Source organism: Neofelis nebulosa (assembly GCF_028018385.1).
Source record: "Neofelis nebulosa isolate mNeoNeb1 chromosome Y unlocalized genomic scaffold, mNeoNeb1.pri SUPER_Y_unloc_1, whole genome shotgun sequence".
In the NCBI taxonomy this organism is placed as follows: domain Eukaryota; kingdom Metazoa; phylum Chordata; class Mammalia; order Carnivora; family Felidae; genus Neofelis; species Neofelis nebulosa.
In genome coordinates, this window is record NW_026691917.1 from 1,106,257 (window position 1) to 1,118,465 (window position 12,209).

Consider the following 12,209-nt stretch of genomic DNA (forward strand, 5'->3'; position numbering starts at 1 on the left):
TTGGGTAAATACACGGTAGTGTGATTGCTGCAGTTGTATTTTTCACGTTCTGAGGAACCTACTATGTTTGCCACAGTGACTGCACCAGTTTGCATTCCTATCAACAGTGCAAAAGTTCTTTTTCCATATCCTCATCAACACCTGTTGTTCATTGTGTTGCTGATTTTAGCTATTCCAACAAGTGTGAGGTGGTATCTCATTGTTCTTTTGACTTGCAATTTCCTGATGGTAAGTGATGATAAACATCTTTGCACGTGTCTGTTGGCCATCTGGATGTCTTCATGGAGGAGTGTCTGTTAAGGTCTTCTGCTCATTATTTAATTGGATAATTTCGTTTTTCAGTATTGAGTTTTGTAAGTTCTTTACATAGTGGATACTAATCCGTTACTGGATATGTCATTTGCAAATATCTTGTCCCGTTCTGTAGGTTGCCGTTCATTTTTGTGGATTTTTTCCTTAGCTGTGCAGAAGCTTTTTATTTGGATGCAATCCCAGTAGTGTATTTTTGCTTTTGTTTCCCTTGTCTCAGGAGATATACCTTAGAAAACGTTTCTTTGGCTAATGTCAAAACATTACTGCCTGTGTTCTCTTCTAGGATTTTTATGGTATCAGGTTCAGCATTTATATCTCTAATCCATTTTGGAATTATTTTCATGTGTTTTGTAAGAAAGTGGTCCAGTTTCATTCTTTTCCATATTTCTGTCCAGGTTTCCAACACCATTTGCTGAAGAGAATACTTTTTTCCCAATTTGTATGCTTTCTTGCTCTGTCAAAGATTAATAGACCAGATCGTTGTGGGTTTATTTCTAGGTATTCTATTCTGTTCCATTGGTCTACATTCCAATTTGTGCCAGTACCATGCAGTTTTGATAACTACAGCTTTGTAGTATAACTTGATATCTGGAGTTTGTGATGCCTCCAGTGTTTGTCTGTCTGTCTCTCTGGCTGTCTGTTTGTTTGTTTAAGATTGCTTTGCTCTTCAGGTTCTTTGGTATAAAGTTCATATAAAGTTCAGGACTGTTTATTCTAGTTCTGTGAGAAATGCCGTTGGTGTTTTCATTGGGGTTACATTAAATATGTCGATCGCTTTGGTAACATAGACATTTTAACATTATTTGCCCTTTCAATCCATGAGCATGGAATTATCCATTTCTTTGTGTTGACTTCAGTTTCTTTCAACCTTATTTAATAGGTTTCAGAGTATGGATTATTCACCTCTTTGTATAAGTTTACCCCTAGATATCTTATTATTTTTTTTGGTCCAGTTATAAATGGGATTGTTTTCTTAATTTGTCTTTCGGCGGCTTCATTATTAGTGTATACAAATGCAACAGATTTCTTTACATTGATTGTATCATATGACTTACTGAATTCGTTCTTCTGTTCTCACAGTTTTGTCCGTGGAATCTTTCAGGTTTTCTACAGTAGAGTATCATGTCCTCTACAAATCGAGAACATTTTTCTTCTTCTTTATTGATTCCATTGCCTTTTACTTCTTTTTAGTGTCTAATTGCTGTGGCTAGGAGTTCTAGTACTGTGCTGAATAAAAAAGTGGTGGGAGTGGATATCCTTGTCTTCTTCCTAAGCTTATGGGAAAAGCTTTCAGGTTTTCCCCATTAAAAAAGATTTTAGCTATGAGTGTTTCATAGATGGCCTTTATTATGTTGAGGTATATTTCCTCTAAGCCTATTTTGTGGAGGGTGTTTATCATGAATAGATGTTGTACTTCTTCAAATGCTTTTCCTGCAGCTATTGAAATGATAATGTGGTTCTTCTCCTTTATCTTATTGGTGTACTGTAACATGTTAATTGATTGGTGAATATTGGACTATACCTGCAAACTAGGAATAAATCTACCTCAATTGTGGTGAATACTTTTTTTAGAATGTATTATTACAGTCAGTATGCAAGTATTTTCTTGAGGATATTTGCATCTATGTTCATTAAACAGATGGGCTTGTAGTTCTTTTCCTTAGTGGAGTAGTATTCTGATTTTGATATAAAGTTAATGCTGGTCTCATAGAATGAAGTTGGAATTCCTTTGAGAAGAACAGGGAGTAACATTTCTTTAAGTTTATAGTAGAATTAATCTGGTCCTGGACTTTTGTTTCTTCAGAGCTTTTGGATTACTAATTTATGTTTGAGATTCTATCTCACCATATCTGTGCCTCTCCTCTGTATTCTCCCTCTCTCTCTCTTGCTGTCTCTATCTCTCTCTCTTTCAAAATTAATCACTTTTAAAAAGATAAGTTGAGACATTTTAAAATCAAATACAATATCAGCAATTATGGCAATATTGTCAGATGGAATGAATTTGAGAAACTTAAATATTGACATCACACTTGTCATTGAATTTTCAATAAATAAAAATTTAACAGGTTTTTTTGCCAGATCGAATTTCAAATCATACATTGAAGAAGTTTTTTTTCAATCATACGTAGAAGCATAACAATGTTGAGAATGAATGTTGAAAATAAAATTGTAAACGAAACAAAATACCTAATTTTTGATTAAACAATTTCATCACACACTCACACCCACAAGACTCCTGAAGGAGTCCTAGTACTGATGCCCTTGTGTGAACTTACTTGTTTCTGAAATGACCTCAGGTTATGAATGGGTGGCCCAGATTGCAAGCCAACAGAGGGGAGGGTCGTGGGGAGGTGGGGCTCTTAGAGGACATGAACATGCCATCCTCCCCTGTGCCCTCTGCCCTCTCATCATCAGCCATGATGAGTCGGGTGCTGCTCTTCATCTGTGTCCACAGGCTTAAACCGTGTGTCCAACACGCCATGTGAGACTTGTGAGAAGACTCCCAAGTGCAAACACCAGCAGGCGCTCAGGGAGGTCGCCTCGTCCCAGGCAGCCTGTGTTCCTTTGCCTGAGTGCCAAGACAAAGGCTGCCGCAGCCACATAGGGAACGATGGACTTGTGAGGCCTTAGCATTCTGTGCAGAGGTTTCGGGCAGGCCTGGAGCTTAGAAAGGACTGGGATAGCCTCACCTGTGAAGACATGAGTGCTGGGGTGCTCCTTACACAGCAGATGGCTGCTTGCCAGAGATGTCTGTGCTAGGGATGGGGCAAAAGCTCCACCGTGCTAGCAGTGCAGTAGACAGAGTCCAGCCTTGTCCATCGCAGGCTCTTCTGTATCCCCAAGTAACACGGCCCCCAGCACAGCATGCCTGAGACTGACATCCGCAGGGGCTCTATTCCAGAGAAGGCGTGGACAGTCCCAATGCATGGAGGCCTCTTGTCCTTCTCAGTATGCAGACAACATGGTCAGCAGCGTGTCAGCACGCTGTGGAGTGAGGATCTGTGCAACCAAGCCTTACCTCTTCCAGGGCGGAGGCTGTCGCACTCTCTAGAAGGGAAGGCAGGTCTTTCTCTCGCTGCTGTCTGCACACTGCCTGGAGAAGCATGTCTTCTCAGCTGCTTGATGTGTAAATGTCGGGGTACCCAGGAAAAGCTCCCTGTGCTGACCCGAGTCTTTGGGTGTGAACATCCAAAGGAAGTATGACCCATGATTCTGCGGTGGGAATACGGCCTCAGTGGTCATGAGGCTGGACCCTTTGGGGCATCTTCCTGCACAAGCAGGCCGTTCCTTGATAGGTCTTGCCGAGCAGGAACACTTTACGAGACAGGTGAACACAGGGTCCCCCACATGTTAATATCTCCAGCCAATACCTCCTTAGGGGCCAGGGTGACGTTTCCACCCGGCCTGTCCCAAAGACAAGGTACGGACAAGGTGTGGGTGTGGAATGCACTCACAGCCCCCAGAGCCAAACCCTCAAGTGTGGATACTCGAGGTCCGTGGTCAGGGGCCTTGGTGCTCTGTGTCCAAGGGATTACAGCCCTCATGCTGCACACCCGGCAGCCCTGAGTGTCGTCCCGTATCCGCAGCACTCCATGGGGAGCCCTTGGTCCAGGAGCTGCTACCCCCCTGCACAACTGTATCTGCTGCCCAGCGGCCTCTTCTACCACAACACCAGCGTGTTTGGCCTCCGGAGTGCTGTCCCTCGAGAGAGGACACCCTCAGCAAATCAGGAGCCTTCTGACTTCCATGTCTCTGAACCACACATGTCTCTCATTGGTCTGTCGGGATCGTCATGTTGTTCTCTGTGCACAGGAAATGTTTTGCATTGCCTGTGCTCTTCTGTCTCCCTGAGTGAGCCCTGGCGTGTTTGTGTCTTTTCCTGGCTTTGCCTGTGCCGACACCTCTCTGGTGATGCCTCCTTGTCTGGCCTAAGTGGGCACAGCTGTACCCGTGTAACCGCCTTCGTCTCTTCACACCTGTGTCTTGTGTCAGCTGTGGCTCTGGTGGCCTGTCTTGCCTTTGGCACATCCATGAATGTCAATGCTGTCTGAGTGGAACCAACGAGGTTCTCACAGATGCCCAGGAAATGTGCTCAACTCTGAGAACCCTCGCCTCTGGCAAGCTTCTCATCCAAAGCGACTCATCACGGAGAAAGGGTGCACCGTGAGCAAAAGAGCCAAGGTCTCCTTCGGATCCCCGGACGCAGACAGGTGATCCGTCCAGTACTGTCAAGCCAATGGATGGTTATAAAGCTTACCTTCCACCACAGTGATGGAGGAAACTGGCACCCGAGGGGAGGACAATGAGTGAGAACTGCATCCCAGGCTGTAGGCTAAGGACAGACCATCAAGCTGTATTGGAAGGTCATGAGACCGTGACTCAAATGTCTGTACAGACACAGAGCGTCTGCAGAAGCACGAGGGCTGGATAGTTGTAAGCAGGTGGCGGGATTTCTAAGTCTGCGCTGCCTGTATGATACGAAAGGCTAACACGTGCAAGCAGAGCTATGCCCGTGTGATGCGGATCAGCCTCCTGAGGCGGTACTTTGTACCCTGTGGAGGACCTGGGACACGCATGCAGGAGGGCTCCTTGTGCACCTCTGCCACCAAGCACATAGGTGGGAAACGTAGGGCCAAAGGGCTCGCCGCCGGGCTTAGTGTGGCTCACCCTTGGGCGGGTGCATTGAGCATCGGTGCAGAAAGCACGGGGCTCACTGAAAGAGGCCAGCCCCTGACAGAAGCACAGTGGTGGTGAGCCCTGCCTGATGGATTCCTGAGGAGACTAAAGGAGTTAAAGGCATGCAGTCCAACAGAGAGCAGAGTGGTGTTAATCAGGGAAGGGTGCGATGAGGAGGTGTCGGGCCTCGGGTGTGAAGATGCAGTCCTGCCGTGTGCATGAGTTCTGGAGATCTAACTTGCACAGGGCAGCCGTAAGCAATGCTTCACCGCCTCGTCAGATTTCTCAGAGGCAAGGGCTCTCACCACAAACAAAGAGGGGTCGCTGAGAAATGTCCCAGTGAAGGTGGCTGGACGGAGCGCTTGCACGTGAAGGATACGGGCACATCCGTCACTGCCCGTTGTGTCCCTCACTCACGCACTAGTCCTGGGGGACTAAGCTGAGCTCAGAACCCAGCAGTCACAGGGGTCAGCCTCGTTCCCGCAAACATGAATCAGACTCCCAGGTAGGACGTAATGGACAAATTAGGAACCAGAACACACAGGAGGCACACGGAAACGAGACACACACTGGCAGGGGAAAGTCTCTCCCAGACAGGAACATGCCACATGGCAAAAGAGTAAGTGGGAAAACGTTGCTGGACCGCTTTACACAATTTACGCCTGCATGTGCAAGGTGCAGGCCAGTGACGTTTGAGCCCCTCAGGTGCAAAGGGTTTGAAAACAGAGGGAGAGAAAATAGAGGTGTGACTGCATGCTCACAGCAAGGCAGCTGCATTTGGGGACATTAACTGGCTGGCAGTGAGTGCATGGCCAATCCTCTGACGAAGGTCCTTCAGGCACGGAAGGATTTCTGGCTCCTGGAACACATAACAGAACGCGCAGAAGCCCCTCCACCTGACAGCAGGACAGCAATTAGATCTGTCAGTGGAAGAAAGGGTTTGAATTCAGAGGGAAACACACTCAAGCGCAGAAGCATACATCAAAGTCAAGACAGGCCACCAGAGCCACAGCTGACACAAGACACAGGTGTGCAGAGACGAAGGCGGTTACACGGGTACAGCTGTGCCCACTTAGGCCAGGCAAGGAGGCATCACCAGAGAGGTGTCGGCACAGGCAAAGCCAGGAAAAGACACAAACACGCCAGGGCTCACTCAGGGAGACAGAGGAGCACAGGGAAAGCAAGACATTTCCTGTGCACAGAGGACAACAAGACGATCCCAACAGACCAATGAGAGACACGTGTGGTTCAGAGACATGGAAGTCAGAAGGCTCCTGAATTGCTGAGGGTATCCTCTCTCGAGGGACAGCACTCTGGAGCCCACACACGCTGATGTTGGGGTGGAAGAGGCCGCTGGGCAGCAGACACAGTTGTGCAGGGGTTTAGCAGCTCCTGGACCCTAGGGCTCCCCGGGGAGTGCTGCGGATACGGGAGGACACCCGGGGCGGCCAGGTGTGCAGCATGAGGGCTGTAATCCTTCGGACACAGAGCACCCAGGCCTCTGACCACGGACCTCAAGTGTCCACACTTGAGGGTTTGGCTCTGGGGGCCGTGAGTGCATTCCACACCCACACCTTGTCCGTACCTTGTCTTTGGGACAGGCCGGGCGGAAACATCACCCTGGCCCCTGAGGAGGTATTGGCTGGAGATATTAACATGTGGGGGACCCTGTGTTCACCTGTCCCATAAAGTGTTCCTGCTCGGCAAGACCTATCAAGGAACGGCCTGCTTGTGCAGGAAGATGCCCCAAAGGGTCCAGCCTCATGACCACTGAGGCCGTATTCCCACTGCAGAATCCTGGGCCATACTTTCTTTGGATGTTCACACCCAAAGACTCGGGTCAGCACAGGGAGCTTTTCCAGGGTACCCCGACATTTACACATCAAGCAGCTGAGAAGACGTGCTTCTCCAGGCAGTGTGCAGACAGCAGCGAGAGAAAGACCTGCCTTCCCTTCTAGAGAGTGCGACAGCTTCCTCCCTGGAAGAGGTAAGGCTTGGTTGCACAGATCCTCAACTCCACAGCCTGCTGACACGCTGCTGACCATGTTGTCTGCATACTGAGAGGGACAAGAGGCCTCCATGCATTGGGACTGCCCTCGCCTTCTCTGGAATAGAGCCACTGCAGAGAAGGCTCTTGTACTGCAGAGCTGTGCAGTGGGGATCCTGGGGGGCTTGGGCGGCTTGGGAGACAGGAATATTAGTGTCGGGATGTCAGTCTCAGGCACGCTGAGACTGACAGGGCTGGGGGCCGTGTTACTTGGGGATACAGAAGAGCCTGAGATGGACAAGGCTGAACTCTGTCTACTGCACTGCTAGCACGGTGGAGCTTTTGCCCCATCCCTAGCACAGACATCTCTGGCAAGCAGCCATCTGCTGTGTAAGGAGTACCCCAGCACTCACGTCTTTGCAGGTGAGGCTCGTCCCAGTCCTTTCTAAGTTCCAGGCCTGCCTGGCACCTATGCACAGAATGCTAAGGCCTCACAAGTCCATCGTTCCCTATGTGGCTGCGGCAGCCTTTGTCCTGGCACTCAGGCAAAGGAACACAGGTGCCTGGGACGAGGCGACCTCCCTGAGCGCCTGCTGGTGTTTGCACTTGGGAGTCTTCTCACAAGTCTCACATGGCGTGTTGGACACAGGGCTTAAGCCTGTGGACACAGAGGAAGAGCATCACCCGACTCATCACGGCTGATGATGAGAGGGCAGAGGGCACACGGGAGAGCATGGCGTGTTCGTGCCCTGTAAGAGCCCCACCTCCCCGCGACCCTCCCCTCTGTTGGCTTGCAATCTGGGCCACCCATTCGTAACCAGAGGTCTTTTCAGAAACAGCGAAGTTCACACAAGGGCATCAGTACTAGGACTCCTTCAGGAGTCTTGTGTGTGTGTGTGTGTGTGTGTGTGTGTGTGTGTGTGTGTGTGTGTGTGTGTTTGTGTGTGAGAATAAGTGAAGCGGTGTTTGGGAGGCTCAGCTTCAGGAAGTGGAACCAGAAAAGTTGGCTGTGATTTTGGAGTTGCGTGAGACTGTAGTGGGCTGTTTTCTCTGCAGTGTGTACGTTGTCCCTGTCAACTGTGCCTGAAGCAGAACTTCATCGGTCAAACCCACCCACTCTCCCTCTGGTCCCTCAGTTCCCTCCCCTGGACACCAATCCTACAACCCGCTCACAATCCCTCAAATATGTGTGGCTGGTCCTGAGATCCTGAACTTGTCCACAAGACAGTCTGCATTGGTAGACGTCTGAAAACCAGAGGGTAATCAACCCTGGGAATTCCTCCCTGTGTGGCGGTTCAGTCAACATGACTGAGGGTGTCCCCGTGCGGGATTCTGGGGACACCCTCATGGACATGCCCAAACCCTGAATATTGGACCTTCCTGGCCTGTGATGGCGTCTCCATTTCCTTGAATTTACTCATTTTCACAGGAAAGATATGAACCTGGTCACTGGCCTTTCTCTCAGGTTTGTGCCCTGGCCTTCCTCACTCAAGTCCCCATTGCTTCAATCTTACTGACCTCACATGCAATCGCAATGAGTGACCCATCCCTACGGACAATGTCCTACGTCCCGCCCTTCCTTGGAACTCCAATGTGCAGGCACAGAACACTTACACCCCTGGACAGCGGCATGTATACATGGACACGCCCCAGAGCGTACCTGAGAGGAAGGCACACACAAACACTTCATGCTGTTTATCTCCCATTCTATATTTCTTCAAATGTATTGGACCCCCGCCCTGCGCCACATGTCACCACCACCCTTGTCCTCATTTCGTGGACAGGAGAATCTTGTGGACCATCGGTGAGCATCGGAAGGGTTTCCACTGGGGTCGATGAAGTGCGATGCTCCTTCATACTCTTCTCAAGATCGTGCATATCCCTGGGATATATGGGTACACACAGACACACACACACACACACACACACACACACACACACACAGACACACACACACACAGGACAGGTGAGAGTCTGATCTTGGCCCTGATTAAGGTTGCTTGAATGTTTCCAAACGGAAAGTAGAATGGGAGGGTGTGATAAGCTGTGCCAAAGCTGACAAGGGGCTCCCGAAGCCAGACAACATGTGGGATGGTGGTAGGAGGCCTGACGGTGGGGTTCATGGTCCGGGAATGACAGTTGTCACCGTGCTATCTGATGAGCCAGCTTTGGTTGTCCCGCTTTGCTCATTCTTTTTGTCTAGCCCCCTTCCCACCTTCAGGCTCCCCAAAGGGAAAAGCCTCTTTGACACGTTACTTCTTAAGACTCCCCGTCTCAGGCCGATGCCCTTTTGACCTGGTGTCACCTCCTGTGCCACTGTGAGTCTCGGTGCCTCCATGCAGAAGAGAATTGTGCCACGGACCCCACGGCACACATTTCAGTGCCCACACCCTTGGCTGCTCACCTCTTTCCCTCTCAGTTCTCTCTCCTGGGGCCTCCTTCATCTTGAAATACGGCAGGGGATTGGGCCAAAGATCCTCTATGATTATCTGGTAGGGGAGACAGGCCAGGCCTCAGGTAGCTATCCCACGCAGTGGGGGAACCCATGAAAATCACCTCCCTTCCTTGTTACAGGGCCCCACCTCAGCAATCCTGCTAGAGTCGACAAAGCTGTGGTCAGAGAACCAGTTGAAGAAGTTGAGGCTGCTGTTGTCATGCCTGCGTCTGTAGGCCTCCTGTCTGTACCTTGGGTACCACTGGTTGGGACTGGAATGAGACGCCCTATACCCTGCAGGAAGACGAGTATGTGAGACGGCGCCAGAGAACCAGTCACATTCAACCCTCCACCCACTGCCGCCCACGCAGTCAGTGGACACTTACCAGCAAGGCCTAGGACATACTCCTTCGTAACGACTTCATTCTGGAAGTAGGAGTTCTTGCCAAAAAACAGCAGGATCTTCCGGCATTCCCTGGGAAACTTGTGTTCCTCCACCTGCCGTGGTACAGTGGGGCAGAAATGTGAAATCTTCTTCCAGGACACCCTCCCTCCCCTGAGGAAGGAACACGTCACTTCTCCCCACCACCTCCCCTCCCCACACGGCCAGCCCCCCACACCACCTCCCACTCCCAGGCCGACCTTCAAATTGGTCATGTGGCGAAGCATGCTTGCATCGGGCTTACTAATCAGGGCTGACATCTGAGGGTGGTTCACAAACTGCTGCAGGTCAAAGAGCCTTCAGGTGCTGGGCATGAGAGAGCTCGAAGCAGAGAACACGTGTGGACAGCATCCAGGCGTCCTCCCCCCGGGACTGACGTCCTCCCCCAGGGTCTCAAGCCCTCCCCACAGGCTGCGTCCAGGCCCACGGGGTCTCAGCATCGCGCAGGGCTCTGCTAGACACGCACAGGAGGCTGTGCATGCCCAGACGCCCGCAACCACGCCTAGCCTTGTGTGCTCATGAGGACACTGAGGACGCTTACTTCCACACAGCCAGACAGCACACACCCGGTCTCGCGCCGACCAGTGGGCATTCACATCGCCTTCCCCGCAGCAAGATGCTTAGCGGGACCCAGAAACGTGCCCCCACGTGGCTTTGTGTGGGAAGAAGCCCTCGGTCATTTCCCCGTCCTGGCCTGGACCTCCACCGCCACTCCCCACTCTCCCAGCGCTGTTTCCGTGCCAGGTGCGACGTAAAGCACACATGCCTCCCCCACCCCGGCACTGCCCTCCTCCCACACTCATTGCAGAGCCAGGACCGCCAGATGGGATCACGTTTGCACGTTCCCGGCCACTGGAGCGCGGCTTAGCTCCAGTCCCTGTCCTGGGTTCCTCTAAATGTCACCTCCCTTTCCTTCCTCTTGCGCAAGCCCAGCCCCCTCTGGACCCTCCACCAGCAGCAGGAAGGATACAGCCTTGGCCCAGAAACCACGGATGCCCTGGATAAGGGCACTTCTCTGTTCCAGATGACGCTGCCGCCTCTGCCACATCCTGAGTTGGAGTGGAGCGTGCTCCCGGCTGGCTTGTTTATTCACCGGCTGTAGCTCTATCTGAAGGGCCTCCAGAGCCTCCAGTGGGGAAGGGCAAGGACGGAGGCCTGACTCTACCCGCTCCTTCTTCTGCTGCTTCACCTGCAGCTCCTGGGCTTCTTCCACCCATCGGCCTTCCTGCTCACTCGGCTTCTGTTCCTCCTCCTCCCGCTCCTCCTTGTCCTCCTTTCCCTCCACCTCCTCCTCGCCCTGCTGCTGCTCCTCCAGCGCTCCCTTCTCCTGCTCCTCTTCCTCCTCCGTTTGCAATTCTGCTCTCCCTTGGATGGCTCCCACGCCTTCCCTTCCTCCTCCTGCTCCTCCTCCTGGTCCCCTTCCCCTGCCACTGCCGCCGCCGATGCCTCCACCGCCAGGGCCGCGCCCGCTTGTACACCCTGGTGCTCCTGCTCCTCCCCTTTCATTTCCGCCAACTCCTCCTCCTTCCGCTCTTCCTCCTTCTGCTTGGGCTTCTGCTGCTCGTCCTCCTTCTAATCTTTGACTCCTGCTGCCTCTCCCCCTCTTCCTCCTCCTCCTCCTTCTGCTCTTCTGTTCCTGCTGCTCCCCCTTGTCCTTCAGGTCCTTCTCCTCGTGAACTTGGACCTTGTCCTTCCCCTGCTCCTGCTCCTCGTCCTCCTCCCCCTTCTTCCTCTGGTCATGCCCCTCTTCCCCACGCGTGTCCTCTTCCGCGGCCGGCACCTCAACCTCCTCCTCCACCAGGCCCCACAGCGCCTCCACCGCCATTATGTCATGCACCAGCGGCACCGATATCTCGCTGGGGCCGCCCACCTGCCTCTCGGGTCGGGCCTGGCCTTCCTGCACAGGCTGTTCGTTTGTGGCCTGCAAGCCTTCGGCCTGCGGCACCTCTGGCCCTGCCGGAGACTCAGTGTCCCGCGGGCTCCTGTCTCTTGACCACCCACTTCCAGACGCTGCCTGCCCAGAAAGGAGGCCCATTTACTGCCACTGTCACTTTTCTGTCATATCCCGTAATATTGGCACCTCCATGACAGGCCCCTCTATTCACATTCATAACTTTTTACTGCAGGCCCAAAACCTTCATGCTCATTTGACACCATGCCCTTTCATGGCTGCCTATTTACTGCCAGTGTCATGATATGCTCACGTGATTGCCACACCCATCTGACTTCCGTGCTTATGTGACTGCCTCATTCCTGGCACACCCGCAAGTGCTGTGCTCATGTCACCGTGGCACACACTTGAATCTGCACCCTCAGGCCCGCACACTCAATTGATGCTTGCGCAGGTTGGCTCTTTT

General features: G+C 51.9%; 1 protein-coding gene across 1 annotated transcript; it reads right to left on the bottom strand.

Annotated features, from left to right (window-relative positions):
• Nucleotides 1-8,731: 8,731 nt before the first annotated feature.
• LOC131503579 (testis-specific Y-encoded protein 3-like) lies at nucleotides 8,732-11,677 on the bottom strand. The gene is made up of 7 exons (XM_058715035.1): nucleotides 11,608-11,677; nucleotides 10,823-11,298; nucleotides 10,053-10,130; nucleotides 9,797-9,908; nucleotides 9,559-9,704; nucleotides 9,381-9,465; nucleotides 8,732-8,858 (listed from the first exon to the last, which is right to left on the bottom strand). Exons 1-7 carry the CDS (start codon nucleotides 11,675-11,677, stop codon nucleotides 8,830-8,832), a joined length of 996 nt encoding a protein of 331 aa, XP_058571018.1. The 3' UTR covers nucleotides 8,732-8,829.
• Between the last annotated feature and the right edge of the window lie 532 nt (nucleotides 11,678-12,209).